General features: G+C 35.2%; 2 protein-coding genes across 5 annotated transcripts in view; one reads left to right on the top strand and one right to left on the bottom strand.

Moving 5' to 3' along the window:
• LOC148947839 (uncharacterized) overlaps positions 1-10,972 on the top strand; it is a 71,559-nt gene extending 60,587 nt beyond the window's left edge. For both annotated transcript variants that reach the window (XM_089095481.1, XM_089095480.1), the window contains 2 exons: positions 6,826-7,049; positions 8,390-10,972. In XM_089095481.1, the coding sequence (XP_088951607.1) occupies positions 6,826-7,049 (224 nt within the window). In that variant the 3' untranslated portion in view covers positions 8,390-10,972. The remainder of the gene's footprint in view (positions 1-6,825; positions 7,050-8,389) is intronic.
• Positions 10,973-21,486: 10,514 nt separating this feature from the next.
• LOC148947838 (RNA polymerase II subunit A C-terminal domain phosphatase-like) overlaps positions 21,487-27,984 on the bottom strand; it is a 54,153-nt gene continuing 47,655 nt past the window's right edge. For 2 of the 3 annotated variants that reach the window (XM_089095478.1, XM_089095477.1), the window contains exons 9-10: positions 25,559-25,832; positions 21,487-21,719 (exon numbers count right to left, since the gene is read on the bottom strand). In XM_089095478.1, the coding sequence (XP_088951604.1) occupies positions 21,511-21,719; positions 25,559-25,832 (483 nt within the window). In that variant the 3' untranslated portion in view covers positions 21,487-21,510. The remainder of the gene's footprint in view (positions 21,720-25,558; positions 25,833-27,984) is intronic. The other variant, XM_089095479.1, reaches the window with a different exon arrangement.

The following is a 27,984-nucleotide window of genomic DNA, read 5'->3' as shown; positions in this document are numbered from 1 at the left end:
AATGATTATAATTCAAATACTGCTAGAATTGCCCCCCCCCCAAAAAAAAAGAAAAAAAAACAAACAACAAAAATAAGTAGAATGCTAATTGTTCCTTCTCGTTAAGTTTTATTTACCTTCCGGCTATGTCTTGATAACGACAATGCAGGGGCCTCTTCCTCCATAAAGGTAGGATCCCATACGGATCCTAGAAAGGCAGCACTAGGACGATCACCTTAATCTTAAATTATTTTTCGCCAAGTTACTCCAAACTCTTCCACAAAGATCCCATTAGAACCTGATCCCCAAAAAGGCATTACGTTAGCTCCTCTAACCACCAAGTTGCGTTAAGGTCCAACAGCCCTTTCTAGCAAATGTCCTAGTGACAAGAATTGGAACGGGTAGTTTGGAACTGGAATTGGTCGGGTACTGCCGGCATTATGGACAAAATGTGTTCCTAATGGTTCTTTCGCACTGCGTCGTTGAACCTTTCAGGCTAATATAACGTAGGACTTCACCTAAAGTTATGTAACCTTGCCGAGCAAATTTTCTCAGTAATGTAGGCAGTGCCAAACTCGAGTTTTATTTTACGTTACGTAAGCTTATGTTAAGTTATGAAATAGTCAACATAGTAGCTACAAAATGAAGCATCGGTTTGAGCTATTAATAAATTTTGAAAATAAACCTTTCATAGAAAGTCTTTCACAGATGGTCAGAGTTTGAATCTCCATCTCTATTCCACATTCTTAATTTTTTAACAATTTCCCAACGATTTCTTACGATGATTATAATGCTTTCATGGATTTTTACATGGATCAGCTTCGTATGAAACGACTCGTTGAAGTGTGAAAGTTTATACTTAACGTAACTTAACCACTTAGCATAAAAGTTACATGCGTGGTGTGAAAACCGCTTATGATTACAAAACGTAAGGCTATGCTAGCTAGCTTACTAGCAACCCCCTTCCCCTTCGCAAGGGTGCCAATAATTGACCAAATTGACAAGCCTATTTAAAAAAAGATTAAAAAAATGGAATGAGGGCGCCAGAAAAATCTTTGGGGTCTGGGTTCCCTCCAGCTCCCTGGATCCGCCCTTCCACGAATATACCTAAGTGAAATGTCTTTAAGATTTGCCGCTGTGCCTTTTGCAAAATTGCATCTTTTAAATTCTTGATAGTTCTTACTAGGCCTATAAATTCGAATTCAAAAGACAATGGCAGTCATGGTGAATTAATGACTCAGATAAATGTACCGTGACTAAATCAAACTTCCTCTGAGACGGGCATTAATTGAAAAATCTATAGTAACACTAGTTTATTTGAAGCGAGGTCTTTCCGCTCTTTCTTTACGGAATGATTTTGAGTAATTGAGGATCTAGTTCAAGTCGTTCTTTCTCCAAATGGGATTAAAGAACACCCTAGACGGTCAATCGTTTTGATCAAAACTTTCCGTCAATCAATTGATTAAAGCATGATTGGTCGTCTAGGAACCGATTTAGTCATTCAAACTTTTTATCAATCACTATCAACGCTTGAGTCAAGCGTCAAACAGGTTCCTAGACCGTCAATCATGCTTTAATCAATTGATTGACGGAAGCTTTTGATCAAAATGACTGGCCGTCTAGGGTGTCCTTAAGATTCAAAACTACTCCGACTGCTATGGAGAGTTTCAGGCAATTTTTGAACTAGACAGCAACATCGAGTCCATCAACCCAGTGAGGGGAGGGGGTGGTCATGTATATATCCAGTAATATGTTTCTGCGAATGTTTAGAGGTGGTTTTTGGCGAGGAGCAGAAGGGGCTATTGCCCTGGGCGTAGAAATTTTAGGGGCGGAAACTTTCAAATAAATAATCTAACATTCATAATCATTTTGTATTTTTTTAAATTTTATTTTCATAAAAATAAAGCAGTAAGCATAATCAAATTGAACCCGAAATTTTCATCTTTTCCCATATAAAGTAAGAAATAAATGAAAAAAAGTCATGTTTAAATAAATGAAAAATGTTGTTAATAAATAAACATTTTGTTAATATTTGGCCTGAAAATTTTTGGGAGACATGATGGGGAGGGGTGCTAATCAAGATTTTGCTTTGGGTACAAGAGAGGCCAGAACCGCCCCTACGAATCTTCAAGTTCTGTAAAATGTTAAAGTTCCAAAATAGTAGCTCTACAGAAGGAGACATCCTAGAACAAAAAGTGATACATTATTAGATTGTTAATTTTATGTTCTTTTTTTGTGGTTACAGTCGTGTTCGTAACACTTCCCCCTCCCCTTGATGGTCCCGTATGTAGCCCCTGGCTATATACAAACTAAGATAAAATAAAAATGGTAACATTAGATTCCTTATTTTATGCTCCTTTTTAACATAATAGTCGGTACCCTCACAATACATCCTCCCCCCCCCCTGTTTGACACAGACGTTTTGTTTTGTGTAGTTTTATTCAGTCTCATGCGAATTTGTTTTGACAAAGTTATTTGAAATTTTAACCATTATCCCCTCCTTTCTAAAAAAGAACTCTTAGATCCATCACTGACACCGGCATGTACGCAGATAATTGTGGTCCCATGCCTCTGAAAGCTCATGTTTTTATGATTCTATCCTATAATTTTCCCATTTTACTCATTTCATGTAATTTTTGTACATTTCGTCCGTTTTGTTCTATTTTAATAAATTTTGACTCCTCGAATTTTCTCCCTGAAATAAAATCCTGTAAGCATGACTATATTGGTGGCACCATGGTCTTCTGCATAGGCATGTACTATCCAGATTCCGGAAAGACTTAAAATATCTTCCTCGCATGGGCCAATAGCTGAAGAGAAATTTAGTTTTTTGAATTCAATAATCCTAGCTTACACACAAAAGGGGACTGGAGAGGTCCTTGATAGTTGTTTGAGAGGCAACTGGTTATTACTCTTTTCCTCTGCTGTGCAAAATGTGCTTAGAGATTGCACATATGTTATATTTAATGCTACTAATCATCTGTGCTTACAGCCAAAATTTTTGGAAATATCAGAGAATTTTCTTGTGAGTTGACTCCCAATTTAAACAAAACTTGAAAAAAAGTGTTTTCCAGCTGAAATTTTCTATTTCTTATAGTTCAATATTTTCCACCACCATTGTTGAAGGAGTATTAGAATCTTCGTAAGGATTTGGCATACTGAGGGGATCTGGCAGATATGCACGTGGAGGGGGACAGGGCTTGAGGTTCAGGCCCATCTCGAAACCTAAATTTCTTATCATTCAAAATAACAAATGAAACTCGTTTTTTTACTATTGCCCCCCCCCCCGAAAAACACCTGATTTGTGGGGTTCCTGGGATTGAGCACATCTCGAGACGCGAAAAAAAATATATAAACCGTAATTTCGGGGCTTTTTGCTAAAAGGGCAGCTATAAAAACTTTCTCAATGATTCAAGAACATCTGTATGGGGCATGAAATCTCCTTCACTAATCCCCAGCGTGTGTGGATAAGCTATGTTAAAAGTATGTAAGTCCTGGCATTTCTCCTACGATCAAATCACTCTTATTCTTTCAGATTTAATTTCAGCTGTACATACATCTAAGCCCCCTCGTGCCTGAGTAGGACCAAAATTAGGAACATGGAAGGGATTTATCCAGACTATTTCCCTTCCTTTCGTTTATCGGGGCAGATGTCTTCCAGACATATCTGACGAAAGAATTCTGCGGTTGGAAAGAGCTGAGGAAGTCAATTGTTTGTTTTAACAGCCGGTGTAAAACGTGTGCGTGTGTGATAGGGTTGCGCTAAGCATTCTAGTTTGGCACATATTGTAAAACAAAACTCTTTCCGCCATTCTATTAATATCATGTTTCCTGTTATAATAACTTAATAAGAAGTTGCAATGAATATTTTACCTTCCTGAACCAGGGTGCGGTGTGCAAAACTTGGAATTGTGAAAACACTTTTTTTCTCGTTTTTTAATAAATAGTTTTGGCAACCTTTAAGAGCCTTATAAGGACCCATATAGACCTTAAAATTTTGGGGGGACAACAGCACAGTTGCGATTAATGGTACACAGCGCTATATATTGTCGAAGGAAGGCAGTGATGGAGACCCGTAAAGCGGGTAATTGATATCTAAATATATCGAAGAGCGTGGTTTCTCATTGAATTTACAATATTTAAACTGTTGTTTTTTAGTGTTTAGGGGGGGGGAGGTGCCTAGGTTAGGTTAGGCATTTAATATATGGTATGCTTTTATAAACACAGCTAATCTTGCCGTATTGCAAGGGGGCCTTTAAAGAACTGACGATGACGAAGTATTTTTATAGGTATTTTAACTTGAAAAGGTATTTCAAGATTGTTGAAATTACTTTAAACCAGAGGCAAGACATGAGGCATAGATATTGGAAAAACGGCAGGTGAGAGAGGTTAAATCAAGGCATGAATTATGTAAACTTACATATCTGGCAATACGTGATCCTTGGGGCGTCTTTTCCGGAGCGCAACGGGCTGTATCTTTATTGGAGTTAAACTGAAACGTTGAAATGTTTTGTGAAACCACGGGAGTTCCTTAATATCGGTCCAATAGTCGGTTCAATCTTCCAAGTGAAAAATTTGGCCTAAAAATCATTCATCGTGACCCCCCCCCCCTGAAAAAATATCTTATGAACCCTCCCCCTTTTCCTACAAGCCTCGACCGGTATGAACTTATACTTCATAACAGAATCTTATTGTCATTAGCTACGTATTGAGCACTCAAGTTTGAAACAGAAGGCGAAAGGGGGAATTTTTTTATTCCTATATACGACTTACGACTATATATTGTCTCCTGGAAACAGAAAAAAGTGACATGAAAATCTTTTGTATGTTACCACCCCCAGAAAAAAATTCATTTATCTGCTTATTTTTCCTCCCCTACCTCTACCTTATGAATCCGACCTGTATGCATCTATGTTTAGGACTATTGATAAAAAGAATATATCTCGTCAAGGCTACATAGTCCTTTCTTGTGTGGGATTTGGCAACGTTTGCAGATTCCTTTGTCGATTCTCAGGCTTGCTGGTACATCAATTTCGCGAATGTCATTATGAATCATAATCTAGTTAAAAGCTCCATGTTTTGCATTACATCGACCTTGAGAATTCCTTTGGAATCTTAAAATGGTTTCTTCCAAAAAATTATATTTACTCGTCATTAACAAATTATCAAAAGTGTATATAATCTTTTCAAGGATTTATATGACCCTAAATGACCAAGAAATCCAAGAGTGGCAAGTTCATAAGGACCAATCTATGTCTTTGAGGTTTTACTCCCAAGCTAAAGACGGTTGGGGTGAGGAGGCTTATTTTAAATTTGGGTTAAATAAAGAGGATTCGAAGAATTTGTTGTTGGTAAAAGGGGATAGTTTGAATTTAGGTGAGAGAAGGAAATTTTTGGGGAAGTTTAGGCTGGCGGCTGGCCCTTATTTTTGCCCAATGTGTGAATGAGAACTTATTCCATTTTGTATCCGAGTGTGAAGACCTATCTGAGTTGTGAAATGAATGTTTTGGACGAGTGTTTGGGAGTGAGTATTGGTTAATTGAGCAAATGGCTGAGAGGAACACATGTGCTATTAAACAGTTGTGCAAGTTCCTTCATTTAGGAACTAAACTTAGAGAATCAGGTTTGAGTGAATAGATTGTTGTGGTTCATTGAATTTGGGTTTCAGTATCACTGATATTTACCAGTTAAAATGTTGAACCTTGGTGTGTTTCTTTTTTGTCATTTTGTTGTTCTTTTTTTTTTTTTTGATTTTTATTATCTAAGGTTGTATTTGTTCTTGAGCTTTGTTTGTAGACATTATTATGTTACTATGGCCCACAGACTTTTGCAATAAATCTTATCTATTAAAACAAGACTGTAGAAATGGGAAGATTTCTCATAACCAGGACATTTCCTGAAGTGAGGAATCATGTCCGGAGTGAAAACAGACCCGAATACTAAGACACTATCGCAGGGTTTTCAGAAATTTCCTGGGAATCCAATAGCGATCTCTGTTTGGTGTATGGTCAGTCACTCGGGGTACACTTATCTTCCTATTCTTCTAAACTTTTTCAATTGTGAAAAAACACCTTGGGCTCTTTTCTATTTTAGTTTTAACATATTGACTGCACCCACCAACTCTACTAATAATATTACCAAAGTAAGTGAAGCTATTAATAAAAAGACATAAACGTCAAAATTTACTATCTTAAATCTAGTAATTAATTGTTGTTTATTTTTTTTACTGTAGCCTTCGTAGGATTCAAAAGTGGTTCAGAGGGGATGTAACCTTTTTTTTCTAAGCTTTTCAAAGTTTTACTATGTCTTGTATATAATCTGATTATTTTGTTGAATGTAGACGGAACAAGCCAATTTAAAAAAAACAAAATCCATCAATATAGGTCGAGAACAATTATTTCAAATTACTAAGTTTGAAAGCGCAAAAAAAACAAGTATTAAGGCTGAGAAAAAAAACAGTCGCTTTTTTGTCTTTCCTCCTGTTTAACCCCCCACTCTCCCCCCCCCCACACACACACACTTTCGAAAAAGCAGTTGATTTCATATGGGCTAAATAAAGTGTTACATAATTGTATTTAGTTATGATAGCCTAAATTTGCTTGTAAATAGGTATCTGGACTGGAGCTGGAGAAGAAACATATATCCTTGCTTCTTGGCAAATTTACAGGGCTCATTCTATCTCCAAATTCCCATGGCAAATCAAATACTTCTAAAAACTTATTTCGAGGTTAAAATTTTTAATTCAAAGGGGGTGGGGTTCTTAGGAACAACATCGGGTATGTAGAATCTTCCCGTTTCTCCTATGTGAAGGCTCTTCTGAGCATGACTAATGTTATTCTTTTTCAGGTGAAAAACCGTATAAATGCTCCTGGGAAGGCTGTGTTTGGCAATTCGCCAGGTCGGATGAGTTAACTCGTCACTATAGAAAACATACTGGTGCCCGCCCGTTCAAATGTGTCCACTGTGAACGTACGTTTAGCCGTTCGGATCATTTAGCTCTACATCTAAAGCGTCATAATAGTGAAAATCCACCAGTTACTCTACTTTACCGTAAAGCCATCTGTGTTTAGGTAGGATATGTGCTTTTGTGTTCAATAACTCTGACATTTTTCACCGTGTTAATTTGGGCATTGTTGACTCGCCACGTCAAAACCAGGAGCAAAATACCCTTCTCCCCGGGAAAAAGAAAGATAAGGAAAACTTCATGTTCAGAACCAGACCTGCATTTACTGACCTCCTTTATCCTAGCTTCTATTTATAAGCAAGTCATTTTCATTTTATTGGAAACAAAACCATATTCGAAGGACTTTAATTCATTTTCATCATTTTTCATCGATTGGAAAAGAGTTCCTTCCCCCTGCCCCTGGCCAAATTTCTATCGAATTCATCTTTAGGGAGATTGGCTGGATGTCTGGCCGATTCTTTCGTATTAATCAATTTTTGCATATTAGCCAATTTTCACACAGCTCTGCAGAAAATATTTTTCGATTGCATTTTAATTTAATCAGTTTTACTCTTAAATCCGTGCGTGGGTTGGATTTGTTTTAAAGAAAAAATATTTTCCCCGTGTCAGACCCCCCCCCCCCCAACTAGATTTTGAATTTTTTTTGGGGGGGGGGCATTTTCATTGAAAATGCCTTTTATAGTATTTTTATTGTAAAAATAAAAACAAAAATTGTCCCCTCCTTAAATGCAAAACCTCTCATCCCTTGAATCTTTGTGAATTAATTCTACTTAGGTTTCTTTGTTCAGTAACAGAAAAACACTTTTTACTATATATACTCCAGGTCGCGCACATCCCACAACATTCTATCACCTTACCTTATGCCATCCCACCACAGTGGCGGATCCAGGGGCGAGGGGGCGCGCGCCCCCCGAACATAATCTAAAGTAGTGTAATTTACTTAATTAACGCAAATTTACGTCAGTTAAACTTGCTCCTAACGTAAGTTTATAGGATCAACCTATTTTGCGCCCCCCCCCCCCCATAAAAAAATAATCATAGATCCGCACCTGTCCCACCACCCTTTTTCCCTGCCACCCCACCTCTCTACTAACCTTTACCATAACAAACCATCGAATGCAAAACAACCCTCTTCCCCCCTCCCTACTCCCTACCCAGAAGAATCAAATTACTCATCTTTTAACCACTCAGCCAATATGCTTTTTGTCATTTTAATGATCTTAATGAGAGACTTTTCTTATGAATGTAAAAAGTTCATAATGGTTCGACGTTGCCATTCCTTAACATAAACTTAACTTAAGTAAGTAAAAAAACTCTTTGAGTGATCAGCTAAAAATAATCTAAAACGCAGTTACTTGATTTGACTTCTGAGGTGATTATTTTGAATCATACTAACATTTATTGTTATGTTTATGCTTATTTGTTTTATTCGAGTTATTTTTTAAGGTTCTCCTGCAACTTTCGGTCTTGTGGATTAAACTACAGCAAATTGGTGCCTTTTATTTGAAATTGCGGAAAAAGGTGCTCCAATGCCATCTATAAGAACGTAATTCGCTGTGAAAAACATTTGCAACTTAGTTTTTCTACAGTTTTTTTGTGAATCGAAGTGTTCATTGTGCTATTTAAAGACTCCGCATTTTTTGCACCTTTGCTATGTGTTTTATTTGCTTCTGATTCGGATAAAACAGAAGCGTACGTCTGGGCCAGTTTTATATTCGTCGTAAAAAGTAATATTCCAAACGATGATACCTGGATCGAATTAAAGTTTTTTCAAAGTACATATTGGCCCGTTTTCAATTTAAACGAAAATTGGCGTTTTTTTAACGCACTGGGCCCTTTTTCGGTTCTCCACAAGAAAGAACATAAGAAACGGCGAATATTCGGTCATAATTGGCGTCTTCCAATAATAATTCTAACAATACTCTATGCGTTATTGTATTATCCTAAACATTGTTTGATACCATTTCAGATAGAAAAGATGAATATTTGGTTAGGCATGTTGTTTTTTAAACTTAGGGAAGGGGATGCCTTAATCCTCCATGTCTTTGGCTACGCTATCTATGCTAAACCACTGAATGATGCTTAATTCTGACATCTTATTCCAAAACTTTCACTCAACCTATACAAATTAAACCTCAATTAAAACCCAAATTAATGCCCATGTAATTCGCCCCCTAGTATTTGTTATGTTTTTTTTGTCTTTTTTTTATTGTTCCTGAATTCTTGAGAAAATAGCTTTATTATAGAGATTGATAAGGTAATTCCCGATCATGCCCGGTCTATGGTGCTCTTGGTGTTCTCTAACCTTTTTTTTATTGTGAAAAAATAATGATAACCACGATTTTGCACCGCATTTTATAGATTTTATTGCACCAAATAGGATTAAAAAAAATTCCAAAAATAAATTTACATTAAATTTATATGAACTTGCATAAAACTTACATTAAAAAAGCTTAAACCGAGTCTTCCAAACAAAAATACTTTTCAAAACTTCTCCTTGGGACTTGAAGTTCCGTTTTCTGTGCGAACTTTGAAATTTCCTCGAATTTCGAATTTTCTATTCAATTTCGAAGATTCGGTTGAATTTCTCTGTAGAGCCACTGTGCACGAATCGACTCTTCTGGTTATTTTAGGAATTGTTTCACCAAGTATTGCACCAATTTAAAGTAGCATTTAAAGGAAAACCTGATAGGATATTCTGAGGATGTGCAAGACTGTGGTATAAAATTTGCAGGGGGCGCAGACAGAGGGGCGCAGGGCGCAGAGCGAGTTTCTTTTAATATGTTTGGTATGCAAACCTGGCAAGGCTCAGGCGTACTCTTACTGTTTTTCATAGCCTATACTGGACCAAATAGGCTAAATCACTGCCAGTATCGCCTCATTGTACAGGCTACTTTTTGTGATCTCCTAAAGTGTTCGCCTTGGCTATTCGTGTTTCTTTGCTTTCTATAATTTCAAGTTGATTAATGTCTTACTAGTCGCATATGTTTTTAATATTTGAATAAGTGATTTTCTTCCTCTTTTTTATACGTTAAAGGCGAAATTAGCTTTAGTGCAATTGTTGAGCCTACGTTCGATTTGAGCTTGGCCATGTTGATGAAAATGACGTCAACATTGACATCAACGTTTTATGTGTTTCTGTCATTATTCAATCAAGTTAACAACTTAAAAGTTTCTGAAGCCGTCAAACATGACAAAGATCAAAATTTAATATTAAATCAAACCGAATGAGGCTTAAATCTAGACAAAAATCTAGATCAGACGGTATTAGTTAGTTGTTAATTTTTGCTTCAAACTTAATTTGGCGCCAAAATTAGTCATCTGGGCAATAGAATTTATAATTTTCACCAAAAAATCTGTCATATTATTAATGAAAGACCATATGGAAATATCAATTATCCTTATCAGTAATTGTTAACAGGGAAGAGACTTCTTTGAATTGTATTTTTTCTAAGGCTTGTTCCCTTAATTTTCTAATCATTTTCTTAATCAAGGTTGGGAAAATTTTGAACATTAATAAATTGAACCAGCCATTAAAAATAAGACAGTGTTGACTAAGACTTTATTTTCAGAAGGTGATTAAAATTTCTCATATCTAAAGAAATGCCGTTTATGGAATGGATAATAGGAATGGGCTGAACCAAATCTATTCAGTATTAAAATTTGATAGGACAAATGTATATAGTTTTTTTGTAACAATTCTGGTCATCTATTCCTTATTGCAAGGATTTGATATGTTAACTATAACTCTGCAAAAGGGATATATTAGTCCGTGCTATTTGATATTTCAGCTTTTAGTTTTTATGGATATTTTTCTTAAATGATAAGCAGAAAGAGTTTGCAGTTCAATTAAAACGCAAAGAGAACTATATTTGTTAAGCAAAAAGTACTCCGTCTAATGACCAGTAAATTCTTTTATTTCAGTTCACAAGAAATTCTATTATTTTTCGGTTTTTCCAACATGATTCCACCAACGTTGGGAGTTAAGTTAATGTATGACTTCCTTTGTAACGGACGAAGTTTTTTACATATTGCGTTTCCTGTTTTCAACAAAAAAAATACATCGTTAATGTAATGTTAGAAGGCTTTCAAAATAGTGAAGAGGGGTAGAATCTAATATTGACTTTTCAAACAAAAAGATGGCCAAATTATGATAATCCCATTAGTAGGTAAATATAGTATATGTTTACGGGGGGGGGGGGAGAGGGGGTTCAAAAGAATAAAAACGTAATCTAACTTCCATTAGCGGTTACAAGTGCCCCAAAATAGGGACAGGGAGGGGGCGTCGCAAAGAAGAATATTGCTGATATAAAGCTACAGCTAAGACTTACCTCTGTCATGTGCACAAAGTCAGATTTAACTTGGCAAAAAGAAATGTCACTAAAATACACCAAAGATATGATATTGGAATCTAAAAACAGACCTGTGACAATACTTGCGCGTCTGAAAGATAAAGATATGTAAACACGTATCATTTGCTTCACCCCCTGGACAACTTAATTGCCCCTCCTCGTGCGATGTGCCTACACAGTAGCTGCGCTGGTTGGCATTTTACCAGGATTTTCATTGGGATATACTTGATATTTTCCTTGTTTTTATGCTATTGATAATATCCTCGTGCGAAACATTAAATTGGCATTTTAATCCAAAGATTCAGGCAATCATTTTTTATATTTTAATTCTAGCTAGTAGAAAGTTTGAACAGTATTTACCATCCCTTCCTTACCATCAATACAACTTAGTCTAATTTAGATTATCAGAGTGTATGGTTCAAACGTCGTATATTGTTAAAATATTGTTGAAGAGTAAAGTATGTAGGATGAGTTTTTTATTGCAGTAGGCCTATCCCATTTTTATTTGTAGATGATCACTATGGCTGTTGGGTGATAACTCTTTCATGTAGGTTGTTTACTTTTTAAACAGACTAATGCGTCCCAAAGAAAAGAAGAAAAAGTGGATTCGTCATCGTCCAAGGGTTTTACAAGGATTTCTTTCTAAACGAGGGGATGTGAATTTAGCATGCTTCATTTATGTAAAAAGGGAGGGGAGGGAGCAGGGGCCGAATCAGACCTCTGAAGGGTATTTTAGTCCTTGAAGAATTTGACGTACAAAATTGAAACGCACAGTCATTATTCCCATTCTGGAATGAGATACACTTTTTTCGGAGTTTCATTCCTTCAATGTGGTACAAAACTATTTTAATCCTCTTGAGGGTTGACTCTATGCATCCGTGACGTCATTTCGTTGGAGAAAGGGTACGGCATGCGCCTCCTTAGAGTTTTATTCCCCCGTCCCCCCCCCTCAGATTTTGAAAAATACCTTTTTGCGGGGTATTTTCATTGGAAAAGGACCTTTTTGGGTATTTTATTGAACAAATTGAAAAGATAAATTTGTGCCCCTACCCTGCTAAATGTTGAAAAATACATTATTGTTAGCCTCTAAATTTTTATGAACTGACGGCACTGCTTTGCATACCAACTAGATTTGTAAATACTAACCGTATTAAAAATGTCCTGATAATTTTTCCGATTGCTCAGATTTAGAGAATTCTAGAAATAATTCTGCACAAAAACAGAACTAAGAAGTTGCAATATATTTGCTTCTTTTTCTCCAAATTTTGAAGCCAAATAGAATCTTGAAAACCCTACTATGTAGGCTTCAGTTTTCTTTAAGGTAAAATAAATACTACCTAAAATTTTCACCCAAAACATAGACGGATTGGATGGTAATTCCTGTGCTGTATTGTTGCTTGTGTTTCTATGTATCTTTCCAATCTTATTGTATATTTTTATTTCTACGTAATGTGATTCTTTTGATCAAATTTATGCAAAATGTAAATGGAAGTCTATTTTTTATGCTAATGCTTGTTTTGTTATTTGGCTATATTGTTAGTAACTTGCGATGAAATAAAGCGACATATTTGTATACTATTTACATTTTTTCTAACTTTTATGGAATAGGCTAATTTTTTGTAAACTTTTTATCTCCTGTCGCATTGTAATGAAGTGCTTGCGGTAGAAGGTTCACGAAATGGCATCCACTCAACTATCTATACCCGACATCCAATCCGCGGAAATTACCCTTCCACCATAGAAGTCCTTGCCCCATTACACCCCGCCCGTTAAAGCTATAAATCATCTCCAATGTGTGGAGAAATCTAAATTTTCGGCATCTTAGGCTTATGAGTTTAAAATGTTCTAAAGTAGTTGCTCCCCTCCCCCATGGATTGTGGAAACAATTTTTGGGGGTTTTATTTTTTCAATTGAATAAATTCCCCTCTCCATATAACCTTTTTTTTTGTATTTTCATTAAAAAAAAGCGGAAATAAACATTGCCCAATAAATGCTAAACGCACAATAAGTAGGCTATAGACACAATTCGTAACTAAATATAAAGGCTATATTATTTACAAAAGGTCCAAAGTTTCTACTAAAATTTGCATTCGGGGTTTGACAACTTGTTGATCACAAAACTAAATATTGCTATACAGAACTTCGACGCTGTTTCCACTCTTACAAGTTTTCGCTGGTCTTTGATCCATTACAGAAACGAGCCGAAATTGTCTCATACGAAGATATTTTTTTTTCATTGGACAGACATGAAATTCGGTTGCCGACATAAAATTCGTTTCCTTTCAGAACTTACTTTTAAAGTGAATTCACCTGTATGTCCGGTACTTTTCATCGTTATTTGATCTCGCATCGTAGCTGACTAACAAACTGCGTACCAAACTAGTGTCTATTAAACACTAGTTGACAGGAAGGCTTGCAAGAATGTACTTGGAGGGCTGGAGGGGGGGGGGGCGGAATAAAAAAAAAAAATAGACAAATCAAGACAATTAAGCACCATGTTCGTCAATTTTACTTTCAGAAGAATATCTGGTTTTGTTCATTTGGACCAATTTTCGGATCAACTTCTATTTTTCCTCGTGTATAAGATGGCGCCTGGTACACTTCACGGATATGTACCACTCTGCCATTTGTTTTAAATGTAACCGAGTTTTCTGGTAATGGCCTGCCACTGTAGATTGGCAAAAATGCAATGAAAATGCAATGGATGCATTTTTTCATATACTTGTCCTTCCGTTCCAGATTCTCCTTGTTCGTTTACGAATGACTCGCACACTTATCATCCGTAAACAGATGTCATGTTCATCTCTTTTGAAGCGGGATAGATGGCGATAATGATAACGGACGATGCTAAATCTTTTGTCTTCGTCCTGTGAATGTTGTTTGATTACTGAGGGAAATCCAAATAATGCATTTTTCATATAAATACCCCAACCCAATTGGATATAACACATTCTTATTTACAACAACACTCATTTCAACATTCATAACTTTGATGCAGTGACAGCAGGTTGATTTAAATTATTCTCCACTTCTCGCATTTTCATGTAACCTTTGGCATAATTGCTTGTGTCTCATAATATTTCTTCCAAGAGATCCATTGGGTTACGAGGGATCCCATAATTAAAAGGATGTGCAAGGCGTTCTTCAATAGCTTCATCGGGACTTAAAAAGTACATTTAGCCATATGAAGGTGGTTCAAAATCAGCTTCAGGGGCTTGTGATGATGTGCTACTAAATTTATTTTGTGATAAATTTGTCCAGCTGTTTGAAGTTGAAAACATTATGACAGTTGATGGTTCGATCATCGCTTGCACTGAATGAAGCTGAAGCAAAACATGAATTCAAGTTTTGGATTTGTTTGTGGACCTCTAGTGAGCAAGTGACGTCCTATAGAAGGCCAAACCAATTCATTTCGAAATTATGGAGGTTGCAATGCATTTCGACAAAGCAAGCAGCAACCTCCAAATGAATCACCTTTGTTGGCTATTCTTTCTTTGGGAAAATGGAAGACTCCACAGTGAATCTATACAACCTTGAAGGACCTCAATGACTTCTAGCTAACACTCGCGTAGTTTACTATCCCACTACGCCAGTTTTCTTAAAAAAAATAAAAAAAAAAAATATGGAAAGCACTTTAGCATTGAGCATTGAGAGAATAGTAGTTTACTTGTAAACTATATCGTAGCTCAAAACTTCGCTCTGTTTTTGGTACCAGGTTCGAATCCACACCCCCCCCCCCTGGAATTTTGCTCAACTCGTAAAAAATTAATAAAAATGAAATTTAACAATTTTTCATGCATTTTGCAGTCTTTTTGTACCCCCCCCCCGAGCAAAAATGTTGGAAAAAATCCATCGCCCCCCCCCCACACACACACAAAATCCTGGATATGGCTTTGATCAGGGGAGTGGTGTTTGGCCCAATTAAGTTTTATAATAGCAGGGTTTTTTTTTTTACTTTTTTCCTATTATTACTTTTTATTTATTTATTCGTTAATTACTTTAATTTTTTAGCATTAGTAGTTGTAACAACATTAGCAGTAGCATCCAAATAGTGCCAAAAGGCACTATGTGAATACTACTACTGCTACTACTAGTACTGAGACTAAGGGGGTTATGAAAGAACTTTCATGGAATGTCGAGGGAAATGTTGAACAAATAAAAAGACACTGTGAGTCAGTAAGATTTCAAAGGGACGTTTCAGCAATACCTCAGGAACAGCACGGAGCATTAAGTTGAAATTTTCAGGACATGTTGAGTGGAATGTTGAACTAACCAAAAGTCGCCATGTGCATAACACAACTACTACTACTGCTTCCACCACTAGTACTACTCATACTAAGTCTAAGGCTATAAAAGTGAAATTTTCAGACAAATGCTGAGGCGGATGTAGAAATAAATCAAGACACGCTATATGCATGCAAGTTATCAAAAAGGCTTATTGGCAACATCTCAGGGACGATTTAGGATACTAAGTTGGAGCTTTTGGGATATTTTGAAGGAGTGTTGAATTAACCAAAAGCCATAATGTACATGATACTCCTACTACTACTGTGAATACAGCTATTACTGCTACTTCTGGTACTACTACTGCTGCTACAACTATCTCCGAGGATAAGAGTATTAAGGTGAAATTTGAAGGGGATGTTAAACTAGATCAAAACTCACTATGTACTTGCATCAGGACCAAGCGATTCCGCCTCATACGGTATCCGAACAAAGCTTCTGAATAAAGGTCTCCCATGATGGCAGGTCTTGTGCCAATTTTTTGGGCGAACTTTAGCCAGCACTTATCTCAATTGTGCCTGGATTTGTGGAAACCTCCATCAAGCTACAGATCTTGCTTAACTAGTGATCACGAATTTTTTAACTGCCCACCTTTTTTCCCAACGCCATTTTGATAAGAGTCCAACAAGGCTATGTAAATACAGGCTGTCAAAAGGGCGTAGCAGCAATAACTCAGAAACAGCTTAGATTATTAATTTGAAAATTTTAGGTTATGTGAAGGGGGATATTGAACTAACCAAAAGACACGTACGTAATGCAGAACTAATGGGCTTTTCGACAAATTAATAATTTTACCAGGCTTTCACATGAGATAGTCAGTTTAGATGCGGAGCAGTGTATTTCTATGATGCTGAACAGAATTTTAAAAAAGACTACATTTTAGAAAAATAAATGCTCTATAGTGAATACTTTCAAATTCATTGCTTTAATTTTCTACTATAATTTTGCTGGAAAGTCAAATCGAAGACAGCAGTACAAATTGAAGAACTATACCGAGCTGATCGTTTGCCATCCGTATGAGAAAGATATTTTTTTTTTGAATTTTTTTTTTGAAATTTCTTTCTAAAACTGGCAATTTGTATTCTTCAGAAGGGGGTGGGGAGCCAGTGATTATTTAGGACGTGGCCAGACAGCAGACAAAAACTAAATTATGATCTCTTATACAAGTTGACTAATTAAAAAAATGAAATATAGAAAAATAGGCATAATATTTTGAATAAAAAAGTTGGAAAAAACAGTCACACACGCTCCTCTTCCATCACAATCTATTTAAACCCTCTGTCTTTTCACTCTCCCAAGAAGTTCCAATTTCCATTAAGTCCTTCCTCGCGGTATCTACCCTTTCCACTCGGTGACGACCTGCTTTACGTTTGGCCCCAGATGGTTGATCGACAAGGACGATCTTTGGCAATTTGTCAGCTTTCATCCGCAGAGTGTTCTTGCCATCTATATTTTTCTCTCATTGCAGCCCTATAGAAAACGGTTGAACCATATTAAAGTGCGGTTTACAGAAGGCTAGTGATTACAGAGGGCACAGAATAATCGAGTGATACGAACGCATATGACCGATTGGTCGAACGCGTCAAACCCCAAACAACACAACAAGTGCGGTTTACTGCTTGAAATACGGTCAGTCGGTCAGGTACCCAAAAAAATCCGTAGGCTACTTCTCTGGAGAACATCTAGCAAATATTCCTCAGTTTTTTGGATTGCCCATGTTTCAGAACCATATTTCACCACTGTCATCAATGTTGCTTTTCATATTCTAATCTTGGTTCACAGAATTATACTCCTATTCAATTTGACGAGATAACAGTTAAAAACAATAAATTACATCAGGTGGATGATTCGAGTCTACTAGAAGCCTTGGGAAGAGAAATCTCAAGGAATTCTGCAGTTCTTGTGGTGTTTAGGCTTGACTTTTGGTAAATGTCAAATATTTGGCAAAACCAAGCCTTTTAGAAATAAGTTGAGGTTATACTTAAGTTTATAAGTCGAAGTTAATTTTAATAAACCTTAATCAATGTTTTCTTACTGTTTAACCATTTCTTTCAAATGAATTACATTGGCGGGTCATTTTTTCGTTTGTCAACTTAAAAGATTACATCGGTAAGCTAATAGATTGCTTAAAAACTAGCAGACTGGAGTTCTATAAATTCTGTTCAGAATAAGTGTCCTATGCTTCATAATAGAATGGAATCAAAGGGCAAAACAATGACGAAAAAATTACAAGAAAAATTGATGCCTATTTGGTAATACGGGGTTGGAGTTTGGTTTGTGTTGCTTCAAGATTTGGGGACAGGCCATGTTATTTTACCTGTCTCTACAAAAAAGACCAAACAACAGAAACGTCATTTCGACGCCCTAGACCCCATCAAAGGCCCTGGAGGATCTTTAGAAAAAACTCATAAATAACTCCATTCTGATAAATTGTTTATTTCCTATAAAACTGGTTAGTATTTTTTTATGATGTTATGGCACAAAAATACGTGTGTCAAATAATACAAGACATAATATGCACACTTATGTTCAAAATATGTATTGCAACACTCTTAATTTGATTATTAAGATGATATTAGTTTGATTATTGATTTAAGTTTAAATTTCTTTTTGTTACTTTTTATTAGTACTCCACTTGTGTTATGTTGTTTTGTAGCGGATTATAAACAAGTTATTATTATTATTAAGTGATATCAAGTTTTATAGTAGGCCTTAAATTGCAATAAAGTTTAGGTTTGTCCGAAGCAGAGGAAGAACTATCCTTTCAGAAACATGCTTTAATAACAAGACAAATTACAAATTATACTTAATCATACCAACTTGAATATATATTGCTGTAGATAATTATTAAAAGTTGAGCTAATTCAGGTTTCAAAGTGATTTGTTAAAACAAGCTATAGAAAAGAAAAGTTTTGTATATAGTCGTTTTTCTTTTTTCCAGATGATAATTAAAAAAATTTATCTTGAAACGAAAATTCCGTTCAAGGGCACTAGCATTAATCTAGCGCGAGTGAGGATCATCGAACGAAGATGAAGCTAAAGAAGCAGTTTTAGACAGTCAATACCTTTAAAATTGAGGACAAGGCCTGAAATACTTATACTAGCCAATCGGCATATAAGCAACAGTTTAATTCTGGTGAATAATGAAGGAAGATTAGAAAGAACTAGAGAGTTAATCAATACTCTCGAACCCTCTCGTCAAAAGATTCGGGAGAAGGATAAGCTTTACTTCTTGATGCTGCTAAAAACAGACATGTACCAGTTGCTAAATTACTTAAAAAAACGGCTTTTTTTTTAAAGAAAAGCCTCCTGATCCTTCAGAAAAGTAGAAAAGAAAAGCCTTTTGATCTTTCAGGAAAGTAGAAAAGAAAAGCCTTCTGATCCTTCAGAAAAGTAGAAAAGAGAAGCCTTCTGATCCTTCAGAAAAGAAGAAAAGAAAAGCCTTCTGATCCTTCAGAAAAGTAGAAAAGAAAAGCATTCTGATCCTTCAGAAAAGTAGAAAAGAAAAACCTTCTGACCCTTCAGAAAAGTAGAAAAGAAAAGCCTTCTGATCCTTCAGAAGAGTAAAAAAGAAAAGCCTTCTGATCCTTCAGAAAAGTAGAAAAGAAAAGCCTTCTGATCCTTCAGATAAGTAGAAAAGAAAAGCCTCCTGATCCTTCAGAAAAGTAGAAACAAAAAGCCTTCTGATACTCCTATTCACTTCGCTGTTACAATTGATATGAATAGTGATATAGAAAACTATAAACGATCTAAACTATCAAAATCATTCTAAACAAGGGTGCTAATATTTATGATAGAACTTAATACAGGGGAACTCTACTTCACAATGCGATTCAACGTCAGGAAATTGAAATTAGTGAGTTATTTTTAAAACATTGAGCTTGTGTTAATGCTACAGATGATGATGGTACAAGTTTAATTCATCTTGCACCTGAGACAAAACGTTTACAAATTGTTGAGCATCCTTTAAATTGTGGATCTTTTACACGATTTACATAAAGGTCCACAATAGATGGGGATATAGGCTTCATAGATTAGACTTGTACCGTCATGATCTGTAGAATTAACATCAACATGCTTGTTATTAACAGCATCATGAAGTTTCAGTTTCATTTATTTATATTTAATAACAAAATACATAACTTAGATAACATTCCTGCCAGGAAAGCACAAAAAATATGCTTGGCTAGGGCAGGACATTAAAGTCTGGAGTAAAATATTGTTGAGGATCTTTTAAATTATGGATCTTTTACACTATTTTCATAAGGATCCAAAATTTAAAGGATGTTCAACAATTTATAAACATCAGCTCCACTCTTTCAAAGCAATTCAGTAATTTCAATTTTTTGAAGTTGAATTGCATTTAAAGTGAGGTCCCCTATCATAGTTTTTAGCATCAAAATTAACCTCTTTGTTTAGTTTGACGGTTCTTATAATGACAGTTAATTTAGTAACTGGTGCTTGTCTATTCTTAACAGCACCAAGAAGTAAAACTTATCCTTCTACCGAATCTTTTGAGCAAGAGAGTATTGATAAACTTTCTAATCTTCTTAGATTATCTCTTTTTAATCTTCCTTCATGAACCGCTGGAGTTAAACTATAGTTTATGCCTTTGCTCCTTGCTCACAACTTTCAGAATATGACTGGTTAAAACCGCTTTTTCAGTTTCGTCTTCTTTCGATGACCTTCACTCGCTGTAAAGACTTGTTGCTGGCCTTGAATGGAATCTTTTTTGCAAGATAAATTTTGTTGATTACAATACAGTAAAAAAGAAAAGGGCTACATATGAATCGTTTCCTTTTTATACTTCATTAAAGCACATCAGGTTTGTTACATTGTTTTCATTGCGTTAGCAAGATGAGATATTTATTTAAAAGAAATTCTATTACAAGCCCAAAGGGCCGAATCCGACTTTCATAGTCATAAAAAATACGTTAGATGAACAGTGGATTAATAGATGAGTACCACCAGGAAGATGCCTGATGACCCCCTCCCCCTCACCAGGAACCAATATGACATTGAGCGAAAGAATCAGAAGAGGAAACTGAAAGATATTCTCATTCAAATCCCGGTAAAACAAAAGTCCAGGTAGTACTTGCCCCGTTCCCTCTGGAAAAATATTACGATATTTTTTTTAGCAGTATATTTTATGTCGTCAGGCATATAAGAAATTCAAAATACTAATTAAGCTTACAGTAAAGAAACCAACAGCTTCTTAGAATAAAACATTTATAATTTTTAATTTAGTTTTAGTATTTTAAAAGGACACTGTTTCTTCATGATTCTATTTTCTTAAAGTACCAAGGACACCTAAAATGAAAACTAATTCATTAAATTGGCCAAGTACAAATTTACACAGCCATACACGTTCTAAATTAGTGTGAAAAACCGATAATTCATTTTTTAAGGAGAAAGATCGCCAGCTTACATAATGTATTCCAATAGGAAAGTTCGTAGCCAATTTCAAAAATAAAGAACGTGTGCTGTGAAACAGCAGAAAATGAGCAGAAAATCAGCATATAGCTTTAGAAAGTGTTGTTTTCTTTTATGTTCTGGTAAAACCGAAATCGGAACCTAGTTCAGCAAAGCTCCTTTCTTTGAAAATACTTTAAGATTTTTGGCACTCCAGGATCTTTTAGGCTAAGGTAAGATACCGAGTAGGCTGTGTGATTTGCTTGAATATTTTGATATAAATCTACCTCATAGTTAATGTATATCATAGTAGCATATAGTGTCTAAAAGACTGATTTTAGCGAATACACTTACAAAAAAAATTTACAATTAGCAGTTTAATTTAACTTTTCTGCACAACAGAGTGTAATAATATAGCAAACTTCGATTTATAGGAAAATATTAATTAAAAGTTTTGTAAAAAATCATGTAAATTATCACAAAAACTCAATTCCCCTCACAGTCCGAGTTTTCATCATATTATTTATCAGGCTGTTCAAATTCAGATATGTCAGGGAGGTCTTCTCCTCGTCTAAACCTCTGACTGACTGTATCTTCATCATCTTCTTCATAGGGATCTCTCTTCCTCTTCCTAGCTATTTCCTCCTCCTCAGACGTATCTTCACCCTCTTCAAAATGACCATCAGAAGAATGATGTAGGCCCGCCTTATAGCCGTGTGGATGATCTTCTAAATAAAAATAAACAAAAACAATAAATAAAGCATTTAAAGAAGAAAATGAAAATTCAAAAGATTATCGATTCAACAAGGCATCAAATTAACAAAAGAATTACTAATTCTATACTTTTTAACCTTCGTCAACAATTATTTTCAATTCAATTTAATGCTTATTTCAACCGTCTGGTGACGTATACAGCACTATCGAATACACTTCCAGTCATGGCACAGTGCTGTCACTTCTTTGGCACCTCCAAAAGTCTGGTGGTTGACTTTTTAGATATTAATTTTAAATTATGTATAGTTATCTATCTATTATATCTATAATTTTTCTTTTCAAATTAGCTCATTTCTATTTTATGTTGGTTAGCAAAGGGTAGTACCACCTTTCTTTCATTTTTAATTTTTTTTTTCCGGGCCTGTGGAGTCCCGCATCGCCTGATTTGAGTTGATTAATGGTCATAATTCGAATTAGGTTTTTTTTATCGTTTGACGTATTTTTGTCTTTCTTCCCTCTCACTTTATTGGATCAAGACGCCCACTAGGGGCTTGTGTGTTTAATTTTATGTTTAAAGTTGTTTAATTTTATGTTTAAAGTTGTTTAATTTTATTTTTAAAGTTTTTTAATTTTATGTTTAAAGTTGTTTAATTTTATGTTTAAAGTTGTAGCAGATATGCTGTAAACAAACGAACTTGGACATGGAACAATACTTGGACATACTAGATGCCCACATTTGTTATGAGCGTCTGATTAAAAGGGTCAGTACATACATCTTTGAACAGGTAGTTAACTAACTAAAAGTAGAAAATTTCGTTGTGTGTTCACAAATTCACTTCTCATTGATGTTTTGACGGGAATATTCCAGTAGCTGCTGAAAGCCTAAAAAGCATTCTGATTTATTTTCATAGCAACTAAGAAATAAATCCACCTGGCTTTGTTTTACTTCATTGTTCTCAGATATTATGCAAAAATATCATAATATCACATTCGTTCATAATCCTTTGAACTTGTAACCGATTGGTTTTATAATCGTTTCGGCCTAAATCAGAATGGCAACTAGACAATGCCAGTATCAAAATTATTCTGAGCGAATTCAAAATTAATGGATTTTTTGGCGTATGTCTCTTTTATCCTTGACAAAAAAGGAGACAAATGCCAGGTTCCCATGTTATAACTCCATAGAATGATCATCTTCTGTCAAAACTGGCGTATGTCTCTTTTTTATCTTCTTAACGGTACAAGATAAAACAATTCTGACTGTCCCATTCCATTCCTCGTTCTAAATTTACCTGCGACACATTCCTAGCTCATTTTCGACCAAAAATGACATACGTCGCCCTTTTAATTACCACAGCCAAGCTTTTTAGAGTCTTCTGGGTATGACGGACTGTGATGATTGTAATGATAATATTATTACTGGTTGGCTAGAGTTCTGTCCTAACGGGTCCAATAACAATCATAAGGATTCTAAACCATAGCTTTTACATGAGATGATTAGAGATAGAACATCCCCCCCCCTTTATTTCTTTACTTATTAGTAGATACAAGGTAACCGAAAGAGACCACGCCTTCCTCTCCTTTCAAACCGGTGGCCGTTCCGAACCTGTCACCATGTAGCGCCTTAATACTAACAAAAATATAATGGCATTCTGCTTTAACGTTAATAGTACATATCTTTCACCTTATTCACGTTACTCCTAAAAACTAAAGGATTCTGATTACAGTCATTCCTTAATTAAAACAATCAACTACACCAATTAAGACGATGTATTTGCTGCTAAAATCAAATCGATACACCAACGACTAGTATATATAGAGAATCAAGCTAGTATCATGTAACACGATCATGTGTATGAAGCTGTATCTGTTTATTTAGCAAAATTAAACTGCAATACTATTAAAGCTAGAGACGTGAAAAGGTCTCCATCTCCATACCTCTTTAAAAACAAATGTACAATTTCCTATGAAGTAAAACGACTAAACGTCTTTTTTAAAAATTGTTCTCTTATTTGAAGGATTTTAGCAAACAAATTAATTGCTTGTTCATTTGATTTATGCAGATCTTCTCAGATTTGTTACGAAGGTTTTGCTTAGACAACGGGCTGGGATGCTGTTTTAGCAGTTTTCGAGTTAAATAAGATAAGGCTTATTGCTTAAAATGAGCCATCATTAACTATAACAGGGTGGATTCCTCTTTTTGAGTCAAAACAAACACAAAACGGAAGATTAAATTATCGGCTATAGACACAAATAAGGCAACGACGAGAGACAAAACGAAGAATCATAAAATCTAACAAAGAAAAGAGGAGAAAAATTCGAGAAGTAAATGAAAAATATTGAAATGGAGACACATTAAAAATATCAAAGAAGAGCCTGGGTTGAAAATAAAAATGGGAAAACTATAATAATAATAATAATTTATTTATGCCCTCTATACATACATGAATGTACACAGAGGAATACAGAAAATAAATGAAAAGAAAACTGAAAACTACAAAATTTCACTTCTGATGAAAAGGACGACAATAAATAGCTCATAATACTCATAATAACCCATTAATATATGATAAATAGCTTATAATAGCTCGATAGTACACAACAATAAAACACTCATAATATATAACACATAAACACTCATGATAAACAGTTCAGTTTTATTAAAGCTATGGCGACAAAACTATTTATCCATCAAACAAGATAGTCAAGGGGGAAATTGATTCTATTTTCTCTAGATCGTCTGAGAAATCGAACGTACTGTTGACCTATTTTAACAGTAATATCAAATATTCCAAATTTTCTGATAATATACTTATTTTTGAACCGTGTTGGGATTCCAAGAAAATAATAAAAAAAAGAACAGAAAAAGTACACGCGGATACGCTTTGAGGTGCAAACATTGAATTATAAATTTTAGCAAGATATTGTTTACCAAAACCACCTTTCACCTGAATAGCAGGCCATGAGTTTTTCTAAGTTTTTCCAATACAGACGATAACCCCAACTCGCGCGTAGCTTAGTAAGATAGGTACGGACGGAGACAAACAACGGCCAAGACGGACTCTGGGGGAGTAGTGTCCTTTGTGGAAAATTTTCTTGGTGCGAGGATTAAGCGCTGCGTTTTGTTATGAAAGAAATACAATTAAAACCGAAATTTCCATTTACTGAAAATTCATTGAAATTTTCAATTTATTGAAAATTTAATCGTATTCTAATATTCTAATTGTATTTTAATTCTTTTAATTTTCAATGAATTTTCTGATTCTTTTGCGTCATAGGATACATGCTTTAACCTCATAAAGAATTATTCTAGGGCTCATTTTTAGGGTGTACTCAATATAATTCAAGTATCCACTCAAAATGAAAGCTTGTCAAAATCGACACACAATATTCAAGTAGAGAAGACGAACAAAGGAGGCATAAGTCTTTTAAGGGAAATAGTAGCACTGACCAGATGATGGATGTTTCTGACGTGAGTATTTTAATTTAGGTTAGATAAATAGCAATGTGCAATATTTTTAAGGACATTCTTACAATATCAGAAGAGATAAGGTGAAGAGAAAGAGGCCATGGTCTAAAGAAACTAATTGACACAATCAAAGATTCAGATAAGTTGATCATCATGTGGTTTATAAGGTGGCCCATAGAACTTCATGGTTGAGCCTGAAATATAGGCTAAACAGGATTGTTTAGCCATCAACAAATTCAACAATTGCAAAAAATTTTGGGAGGCTGTAAAAAGACTGAAAATAAGGAAATGATTGAGAGAAAAAGAAAGAAAACTGCATCTAAAAGACAGAGAATATACAAATAAACTAAAATCCCCCCCTCCTCAACGAAGAAACACGTTTACCTTCATACACATCCTCTGTAGGACCAAACTCACTCTCATCTTCTAACCCATTAAAATTTTCCATTGTTTTGATCCATGTTGCGTCAGGGTCGTATTCTTCTTCTTCCTCGTCTCCCAAAAATTGTTCGTCGCCAGCAAAGACTGATTCTTTGTCTTCTTCTTCATCTAAGACACTTTCTACTTCTTCAGACATTTCATCTAACATTTCCTGGGTAATAGAGACGGGCGGCTTTTCAACAGCTAAATGTTTCAACGAGCGCGAAGTTTCGGCTTCCTTGCATAAATTACGATAATACAAGGACAAATTAACAGTGAAATTAGAACAATTGGAAAACAATTTATGTAAATTATAGAAACAACTTAAATAAATTAGGCTAAAACAGGTAATTTAAGTATTGGAATGTTACCAACTCATTTTGTCTTAATATTTGGAGACAGCGTGCCCTCAATTCTCTAACTTGAAATCAGAACAAAAACATCTATAAATGGAATCATCAAACTATTTTCAAAATCATCAAATCCCTCCAATTCAGCTAAAAAGACAAAACAGACACAGTGGTGTTAGCCCACTATGTTTCGCTAAGTGAATGTAAGCTTCTAGAAGAGCCTTCCGGACAGCAGTATGAGGTTTAAATTAGTCTCTTAATATAAGTCACAGTTCGAAAGTTTTTCCTTAGCCGAGATGCAGGGTGAGGGGATTCCTCGTGAATATCACAGTCTATTGTATCCGTTTTCTTCTCTCTCTACGGTGGTGTCATTATTTTTGGGCTATTCATTATGAGAAATAATTAATTAATTGGGCCACTGCGCACAGGTTACCTTCTAGTAATGGCCATATTTACTTAATTGATTTTTCTTTCTTTTACATGTTGGTGAAAATAAAGGAGTCAGTAAAAAGAGAAAGAAAAAGGTTTTCATAAAGACTCAGACTGACCTTAAATACTGATATTACGCAGGTGTCAACATTGACCTCAAATTTCGATGAAAACGAAACTACTAACATACGCTAAAAAGCGTGATCAAAGTTAGTTTTTTCTTTGAAGGATTATGGACGTATCTAAAGGGGAACGACATGGTAAAGTCCATTCTAACGAAGTATGCAATAATTGATGCTTACACAGCACACCGTCATGGTCCCTGATTTTTCTTTTAAAATATAAATTTCTGTAAGGATCTAAATTAGAAGTTGCTTTTGTGCAGCAAAATAGCCAAAAACTAAAAATAAAAAAGTTGAAATCTCAATTTGGGTGCTGTAGAGTAGAAAATTTCGATGGGAGAATTTAACTTCTTTTTGTTTGTCTCTAATCAATGATGATGAGCCGTCTTCTCGTTCTTCGGGTGCTTTGTTTTGGGGTTTCAAGTATCTGGAACCGCGGCACACTGCAAGGATTTCTGGCTCTACGTCTACATCTTGAAGACTCACGAAAACTTTATCGGGGAAAGACGGGTCCTTCAAGTCGTTGCCAGCATTTAAATTCTTCTTCTAAGAATGAGCACGGTGATCCTTACAATTTGCAATTATATTCGTTTAACCTATTCGACTCTTATGTTTGCCTCTAATGAATGATGACGAGATGTCTCACGAGAAGCTACCTTTCAAGGTATACACTTGATTGGTCCAAAACACTTTACCAAAGTTGGATTTGGTCCAAACCTGACGAGAAATAATTCTAGTTTATTCAGCGTTTCCGAAGTAGTCTTTTTGTCTATTTCTTCCGAGTCTTATTCATATGAGTATTTCACCAATCATTTAAGTTATTAATTTTTTTTTGCTATATTTTGCCTTTTCACACTAAAATCCCAAACTTTTTACTAAAGTCCATAACTTTACTTCTCTATTTTTTTTGTATTAATTAAGCTTATATTAAAAAAAAAACAACTTTCCGTTGCAACAAAAGAAAACTTATTAAGCCTACCCACGATTGAGCATCCCCCCCCCACAGCGGTTGTCAGAGAATCTCTGTCCCAAGGTAATGCTGTGGAAGATGTGAAAAATATACAAAGACTTGAATACTTGAAACAAAAGAGGTTTCCGAAGGAAAATCTAGTGACAGGGAGGAGGAAATAAAATTTGGTACATTGTATTTGAATGTAATGCTTTAAAAAGTTTCAACATACAACTAATAAAATTTACTATAAATTTAATTGTAAAAGATGATTTTTTAATTGTAGTATAGCCCAGACCGTGTTTTTGTTTCTTTTTATCGCACCAAAACTCCCTTTATGAGACTAACTACAGGATTAGCTCTTTAGCGTTTTACACACCAGGTGACAGTTAATCTTATTGAGACTTATACGGGAGTTATTGTGATTTAAAATGGGAGTACAGCCGTAAATATCCAGAAAATGGGTTACGCTATACAAGTTTTTCAAATTAGTATCTCTCTTAAACGTGTGGTTTCAACTTACCAGTCCTAGCCAACAGA

This window comes from Artemia sp. Qi Xiang Cuo, chromosome 10 (genome assembly GCF_049724085.1).
Source record: "Artemia sp. Qi Xiang Cuo chromosome 10, ASM4972408v1, whole genome shotgun sequence".
NCBI lineage: Eukaryota > Metazoa > Arthropoda > Branchiopoda > Anostraca > Artemiidae > Artemia > Artemia sp. Qi Xiang Cuo.
This window is presented reverse-complemented; position numbering and strand designations above follow the sequence as displayed.